Source organism: Cicer arietinum, chromosome 6, assembly GCF_000331145.2.
Source record: "Cicer arietinum cultivar CDC Frontier isolate Library 1 chromosome 6, Cicar.CDCFrontier_v2.0, whole genome shotgun sequence".
Taxonomy (NCBI): Eukaryota; Viridiplantae; Streptophyta; class Magnoliopsida; order Fabales; family Fabaceae; genus Cicer; species Cicer arietinum.
In genome coordinates, this window is record NC_021165.2 from 68,558,937 (window position 1) to 68,567,389 (window position 8,453).

Genomic DNA, 8,453 nt, shown 5'->3' on the forward strand with positions numbered 1-8,453 from the left:
ATATTGGTCAATTTTTTTTTATAAAAAATATACCTGCAAAAATTCTTATTATAACTGCTTTTTTGTCAGCAAAACCCTTATTTTATATATTTAATTTAATAAAATGCTGCAAAGGTTATGCTTTTTTTTTTGAAGGAGCTGCAAAGGTTATGCTTATGTGGACATATTTGGAATATAATTGTGATGGTATGATGTTAAAAAAATTTAAAAAGTGATTATAAAAAGGGATAAAGTGGGTCTTGTTTGAAAGAAAATAAAAAGGAAGGGACAAAGTAATAGTACTATTCTTTGTGATTTGATTTGACTCGACTACTATTACTCCTCCTCCTCCTTGTCTTCGACTCCTACGCCACTCTCCATCCGTGAACTCCCTTAACCTTTTTTGCACTCGAATTTAATATAAACTTCGTTCCGTTCAATTCAATATAAGGTGCTTAAGGTTGTGTCTTTTAGCTTAAAGTAACCGCTACAGCATTGCTTCTTCAACTCTATAATAATAACAATAAGAACAATTCTCAGGTAAAGCTTCAACTCTTTTGACCTTGCTTACTTGCTCAAACATTTCTCAAATCCATGCATTTATGTGCTTAATTTTTATGATAATGTGAATTACATTGTGATACAGTTTTATGCCTTTGTTATTTGTGCATAGAATGTGTCTGCAAGGACACATAGGGAAACATGCACTTGTTTTCTTGCTATTCTGTAATTAGGTCAAAATATTCATTGCTGTTTTCTTCTTCTTTTTTTGGGTTTTCATGTGTATAGGGCAACTGATATAGTTGAAAGGTGATTGATTTTTGAAAATCATTGGATAGAGCAAGAACATGGCTGCTTCATTAGATGTTTGTTCAACTGAGGATGCAGTTCAGGTTTTTCTACAACACTTGGTTGATCCATTTCTTCCAGAAAAATCTTCTGTTCGAGATAATCCCACACTTTCTCAACAGCAATTAATTGCCAAACAGGTTTTTTCTCTCTCTTTCTTTTATAATAGTAATAACTAGCTTTCTGTTGTGTTTTATTATTTAATTAGCTTATTTTAGTTTTATATTATCCGAGTAAATTTCAGTTCTAATGTTCTTGTTATTTGTTTTTAATTTTAAATTTTAAATGAGCTGTGTTAAGCCAATATAGGTCAGTCTAGTTGGTTAGGAGTTGGCTCATACTCCACAAATGTGTGAATTTAACACCCGCTACCAGCGCGAGGACTTCGTTGGTGGGTAATAGCGCTATTGCATAGCAAATTTTAATGAATCCGCTATGAAAACCACGACACCATTCTAGTTTTACTATTAGGACAACAGGGCCCCTATTCCAATTTCTGCTTGCCGAAATAGCGGCAATAGCGAAAAAATTAGAATTTTAGTATTTTTTAAAATAGTAAAACTGAAGATTTTGCATGAGTGCCAAACATGGCCTATTTTTACAATAGAAAACTAAAGAGTTAGTGAGTATTACTCCTATATTCACTGTACTATGTGTAACTTTCAATATATATGCTATGTTATGGCTTCATTCCCTGATTTTTTTGTATTCAACATGCCTTTTCTTATATATAATTTAGTTAATTTGACCTCTATGTGGCCTCCTCTATTTGACCGCAACGCTATCCGCTATTTTGCGTAGCAGATTTTTGGTATTTCGCCATTTTTCCGCAACCTGCTATTGATAACATTGGAGTTCTGTTTATATTATTTATTATTGTATAGATAATCAAATCCAAAGATTAAGCTGTGCTCTATTTAAATACGTTACTGTTTTAAGTTATGATGTTTCCCTTTTTGGTTAGTATTTTTATTCCTTGTTTAGATGATTGTTGGAAATATTTAGAGATTTTCTTTTCAATTTTATGGTTTCATTACTGTACAGATTGTAATTACATTATACTTGTATATTTTGCTTGCTTGCTTGCAGGGAGCATAGAAAGCATGTTGTAATAGTTTTCTCAAAATGAAACATTTTGGTTATACATAATGTTTTCAACTCTTCAAACAACCTGCCATCTGTGGTTAATAATATTTACATGCTTAGTTTAAGCGGAGTCACTGTTTAAACAACATTTGATTTATTTGGCAGACTAAAACAATTCCTGCCATTTGATTCATATAGGAATATGTATGACCATCTTCTCTAGTTACTGAATTTTTTGGTTTTTGACATTGTTGGTTTTTAGGTGCATTCTGTTGTCTTGCTGTACAACTACTACCACAGGAAACATCATCCAGAACTAGAATATCTTCCATTTAACGAATTTTGCAAGTTGAGTGTGGTTCTGAGGCCAGCTTTATTGGCATATATGCAATTTATGCAAAAGGTAAATGAAGTAGAGCTCATTGATGTGGAGAAGCAGCTATCATTAACAGAAAAAGTAATTATGGATGCATGCGATGTCTGTAAACGTTTAGATGCATCAAAGAATGTTCCTAATATAGAGGGATGGCCCGTTTCAAAAGTTGCTATCCTTTTAATTGACAGTAAGAAGGAGAAGTGCTTTTTGCTGTTTGGTTCCATCACTAGTGGGGTATGGTCTGTGGTTGAAAAAAGTGTAGATACCTCCAGCCAAAATTCTGAAGTTACATCAGGAACAAAATTTACATACAAAAGGAAAAGAGTCGTTAAAAAACCTGCAAAAGATGAAATAAAAGTTGATGAAGATGCACTTCTGCAAGTTGGGTATTCTGCTGTAAAGGAAGCCACAGGTAATCATTCTTGTTATTAGGAAAAGATTTCCATGGCTTTGCAACTGCTGTTGTTTGGTTTTAAGTTTGTATTTATGCATAAATTGTCACCACAATTCACAGACCAGAGACATTCATATTTATAAAGACTTTCCACTTTCCAATTTATTTAATCCAGTGATGATATCAATATGACAATTGACAAAGGTGCATCAGTACATGCATCATGATGTATACATTGGGTTTTTGTTCCAATCTATTTGAGGTTATCAGTGTTTCAACACTTTGTCCTATTCTATCCTTTTCCCCCCTCTAATAAAATTGATTTTTCTATACTAAAGAATAAGATGTCATTGTATCATATTTGCGCCTGTTAATTTTACTTTTGGTCGGTGCTTTCCGATATGTGAATAGTTGAACATGTTTTGTGTACTATGGTACAGGTATCAATAACACTGATATCATGCTTTTGGAAAGCCACACTGTCTATTCTCAAAGCAAAGAGAAGGCAGCTTCTCGCTTTTTTATAATGCAGTGCTCCCAGTCAATCAATCAGGAGGTTATTCAAGTCCCCCTCAAAGATGTAATTGAAAGGTTAGTTTAAGTTGTTACCATTTCGCTATTCAGTGATGGCTTAGGTCTCAAGGGTGAATGGCATTAATCAGTTTTCCCTTTGATAAGGTAACGAGCCCTGTTTCTGTCAGGCATTCAGGTGGACTCTTTTTCTTTTTATGCAGAATCAAAGTATACTTGTGTAGTTGTGTTCAAACTACACATTAACGTCACTACTAAATCAGGTTATGAACAGGTTTAAATTTTACTATGTTTTGAGAATCAACTGACATATTAACCTTTCATCTCTGATTTTTTTAAATAAATTTGCATGAATATTTTTTATAGACAGAATTATTATCCAGAATTTTACAATCTTATTGTAAGGGTCTATGTAAGAGATCACCATAGAATTATGTCTTCTCTAATTAGGGATGTACATTTCGTGTACACGGAAGTATTAGTTGGTGGTTTGGATTTAATTTTTAGATATTTGTCCCTATACTTTGAAATTATCTGATCGTCACAAAGAAGTAAGACCAATAGTTAATAAACTTAGATATGCTTCTGCATAACATTTGCACCTTCTTTTGCATAGCTTGCAGGGTCCTTTGGTCAAAAAGAATTCTAGCAGTTGGACGATCACTCCAGCTGTGGTTTACTTCCACGTGCTTCCTTATTCTGAAATAATCTCACAGTGGATTTCTAGGTTGGTGTGGTTCTCCTCTTTGAAAATCTTTGTTTATACCTATAATATTCCATAAATAATGCTATTTTAGTTTATGCTTCATGACTTCATTAAGTATACTTATTGACTGAAGCTCGTAAGTTTGCAAACCTATGAGAATAAAAAGAATTACTACTAATATGTGCCATTTACTAGCGATTTAGTGACCATGATTGTGTGTGGAACCTTTTGTATGAATCTATTTTGGCTTTTACATTCTGAAAGACATATTGTGGGATTCACTAACTACCTTAATTATTTAAAAAACTTTTTGGTTCTTGCATTCTCAAACCTTGATCACTACAGTATTTAAAGAGATTCTTTAGTGTAAACATTTAATTTTTGCTTAGAATTGCCATCTTTGCTAGCTATAAAGGAAGGTTAATGTATGAGAATCCTAAATATCGATGAACCCCGTTGCTCGTAGAGTCTCACTTGTACGGTTGCAAGGTTTGCAGAAATAGATTCCATGCCATCCACTTATTGGCCGTCAGAAAGCCATAACATTATGTTCCTCCTGTCATCATTTCCATTTTATATTTTGTTATTTGTGTAATATACTGTGGCTGCAAATTTGCTTAATATATTTTACCTTGGCAGAAAAGAATTCTCAAATAGTTTGCAAAATTCAAGGGTAACCGCGAAAAATATGATGGTCGACATCCCTGAAGTGACAGAGTCCTATATAAGTAAGGACATGCCTTCTGGTCTTGATAGTAAGCCAAGCAAAGGTAATATTGAATCTCTGGAGAAGAAAGAGAACAGCGGAAGCTGTACACTGAGACCATGTGATTCTATCAAGGAGACCCGTGAGATGGATGTGGACAAATCTCCAATTTATCCATCTCAAAATGAAGAAAAGTGTCAGAACATCACCTATGCTATACAAATTGATGAAGATGAAGAAAAAAACAATCCATCTGTGCAGTGTTACTCAAATGGCTCCACCAGTGCTATTCAGGTCCGCGACTATTTGTAGAAAGTTATAAGGAAAATACTTTAATGTTAATTGTTGCAGTCTAGGATTGTTTATATGGGAGACATTACAATAATTGCAGTCCCGATAATTAGAACTACTAATGGAAGGAAATAAATACAAATCAAAATCAGGCTAGAATCAAATCAAATAACATAAAATAAAATCAGGGAGAAGAAAATCATGTTGGTGCATAGATGTCTATCACGTCCAACTTGCCTATGAACCGTTCAAAATTGGGCCTCGCCAAACATTTTGTCAGAATATTAACTGTCTGCTGACAAGTAGTCCCAAAGGATAAGTTTCTCATAAACACAATCCCAACATGAAGTTTCTCTTTTATGCAGCTGCTGCACTGCTGCTAACTTGCTAGGCGATGGAAACAGAATATAAGTACAAAAAGAGCATGGTTAACATGAAAATAAAGGCATACATACCTAATTTGATTTAAGAACTAATAAGCAACAAACTAAACCATTTAACTCCTAAAATTAACTAATGGCCTAAGATAACTAAGAAAAATAAAGACTAACAGCAATAAAAACAATAAAAACATGCATAAGATGAAGAGTTGACAGTCATCTAATTTTGGTCAACTAATCAATATATCTACTAACCTTTATTGGCACTTGTTTATTTGCTTCTTTGGACTAAGATAAGAGTTTCAAAATAATGGAAAATTATAATGAAGATTTTGTAAGTTGAAGATGGTAACTGTCCATGACTAAAGAAAAGCTCTAGTTTGCAGTTGAAATTGTGTTAAACTACTGAAGAGGATAAGTTCACTGTAAAAATAAAATATGATCTAGTTATACTAATAAAAATAATCAACATATTTCATGTACTTCAATTTTAAAAAATTCATGTGACTAGTAGTAGGTCACATGATCAAGTTGTGAAATCAGCTTTTTGCAAATGCAAGGTTAATGTTGCCTACAGTAGATTCACAACATGTCCAACGCTTCCTTGGACCCCGCCATTACGAGAGTTTTATAACACTAGATCGCCCTTTATATGCACCTAAAAAATTCTTTTTTTATGCATGGCTATCCCCTTCGGGCTGTACCTCATCTTGGTTACCTATACTTCATTTGTAACATTTATCGATAAATTTTTTATTCTATTATCAACTGCTATCAATTTCAGTTAATTTGACCTTTGTAGAGCTGTCAAGTAGTTATGTCGTATATTTGTGATATATACTTAGTACTATTATACTAATGATAAAATAAATATCATCATAATTGTGTTGCTGATCAAGAAATAGTTTTCTAAATGACCTGCATTTCAATGCTTAGAATCTCACCATAACAATGCTTTTAAATGAGCTGCCTCTCACTGCTATCATGGTTATTGGGCTTGATTCACTTGTTTAATACCTCTCATCTAGCTGAATGTCATTGGTTTGGCAGGCTATGAAGGTTGATTCGACACCGATGCTCATTGATGAAGATGGAATCAACAATATCGCTTCTTGCAGTAAGCTTTCTGCTAATAAACCAAATACCTCATATGAAAAAGACACAACAGATGCCTGTACTCGAAGTTCAAATCATTCTAACTCAGACACAGAGAAACTCCAAAGTCTTCAAGATTCGAAAAAGATACTGTCACGAACTGCCCTATGTTCTCTAATACGAAAGAGGAACGAGCTGGTAAAACCTTTTGCATTGCTGTTTTCTTTCTAATGACAATAATGTCTAATACTTTAACTATGCATATGCACTTAAATACATATATACCTTGTGGAAAGTCAGTGAGACAGAAACAGATACAGAATAGAGAAAATAGAATGAGAGGGTGGAGTTTGTATTGTTGACAATAAGGTGATGAACAGGGAGAATCTTCCCCTAGAGTTTTCCCTCACTACCGAGCTATTGCTCTTATTTGATATTTCTAAATGAATGAATACCTCTTAACTAGTGGTTGGATCCCATATTTTAACTAACTGTCCTTATGCAGTATTGAAGCTGTTAGAATATTAGAAAATATCTTATAGTATATTTTATATTATATTAGAGTATCTTAAATTATTTATTAGGATCAATTTATAATCATAGAGATATCTTAGAATATCTTTCATTATCATTACAATTTATTCCTTATTTAAGATTAGGTCTATGTTTCTCTATAAATAGAGATCAGTATTGAGTCCTTTGTAATAAAGTCAGCATTAAACTATTATCAATAATATTCAAACCCTTATTATTTTCTCTCCTCCTTTTTCCTAAAATCCCACAACTTCAACAGAAGCCTACTTACTAACTGCTCCAATGACTAACTCCTTTTATTCTCACATGTTTAAAACTTACCTATTTTTTACATTTAAGAATGACAAGTGGCTCATAGTTCACACTTTACACTCCCATACAACGTCTTCCTGCTTCTTTCACCCATTGACTGCTCCCTTGGTAAAAAATTACTGGTGTAAATTTTGAGATTACCTTCTTATTACTACTTTTGAATGCTAAGAAAAATTAAATTTTCCCTCATCTTAGATTATTTACTTCATTCAGGCCCTTCAGCAGCGCAAGGTAGAGGATGAGATCGCTATTTGTGATGAAAAAATTGAGAGAATGTTAACTGGTATGCTTTCCTTTCCCCGTGTTGTTCTTTGTTTTGCTTTTCTGGTGCATTATTCTATCGGTATGACTTTTCTCCCTTTATAGTGATTCTTGGGGTTTATTCTCTCCTTGTTGTTTTTATGATAGTTTTTATTTCTGTTTCCAACACTCAAGTCAAGCGGATCTGATGATAGTTTAGGCATTGGCTATTGGATTCTTATTTGCACTTTCACCTAGTTTGCAATTAAAACCAGTCGTATGATTCTGTGGTATTAGTAAGGCATTGATTCAATAAACTCCACATAGCTTCTTTTTATGGACAATGTGTGGGGTTGGGATCAGATGAATTCAACTAGCATAAGTTTCTTTCTGGGGGATATGGGTGGTGCCAATAAAGGGTGACAAACAAAGGATCTTTGAGGGTATGTTTTTGGAGAAACATTTTAGGATACTCAAGAAAATGCTAACAGCATGCAGAATGAAATGAATAAAGGGATTCAAAAGATAGCCAAAAAACACTAGGAGAGTTGAGGGGCTTTCAGCTTTGGGTTAAAGGGTAAAGATTTTTGGTGGTGGGACATTATACAACAAAAGTTGACAATTAAAAGGGAGTGTTATTGAAGAAAGTAAGGCAAAATACTTTCATGTTTTATTACTACAGCTCTAAGCGGTTTATATAGGAAAAAAAATTACAACAGTAATATTGAGTAATAATGACAGAATCATAAAATAAAAATAAACAAAATAATATAAAATAAAAGAGAATCAAATGTGATTTTTCTTGATTTTTCAACAGTTATAAAACATGATATTAATTTAAAAAAAAAAATTGAAATAACTATTAAGTAGCTAAGTACGATAACAAGAAAGCAATGAGAAAAATTAAAGAGCATTTTGACAGTTTGTACCAGTTCTTAGGCACTAAAACGGGGAACAATGTATCTTCAAACTTG

At 33.2% G+C, this 8,453-nt stretch overlaps 1 protein-coding gene across 2 annotated transcripts in view; it reads left to right on the top strand.

Moving 5' to 3' along the window:
• Positions 1-246: 246 nt before the first annotated feature.
• Positions 247-8,453, top strand: part of LOC101495369 (uncharacterized) — a 20,801-nt gene continuing 12,594 nt past the window's right edge. The window contains exons 1-8 of one of the 2 annotated variants that reach the window (XM_027336008.2): positions 247-519; positions 769-968; positions 2,177-2,702; positions 3,125-3,275; positions 3,832-3,942; positions 4,561-4,921; positions 6,349-6,591; positions 7,453-7,522. In XM_027336008.2, the coding sequence (XP_027191809.1) occupies positions 828-968; positions 2,177-2,702; positions 3,125-3,275; positions 3,832-3,942; positions 4,561-4,921; positions 6,349-6,591; positions 7,453-7,522 (1,603 nt within the window). In that variant the 5' untranslated portion in view covers positions 247-519; positions 769-827. The remainder of the gene's footprint in view (positions 520-768; positions 969-2,176; positions 2,703-3,124; positions 3,276-3,831; positions 3,943-4,560; positions 4,922-6,348; positions 6,592-7,452; positions 7,523-8,453) is intronic. The other variant, XM_004507272.4, reaches the window with a different exon arrangement.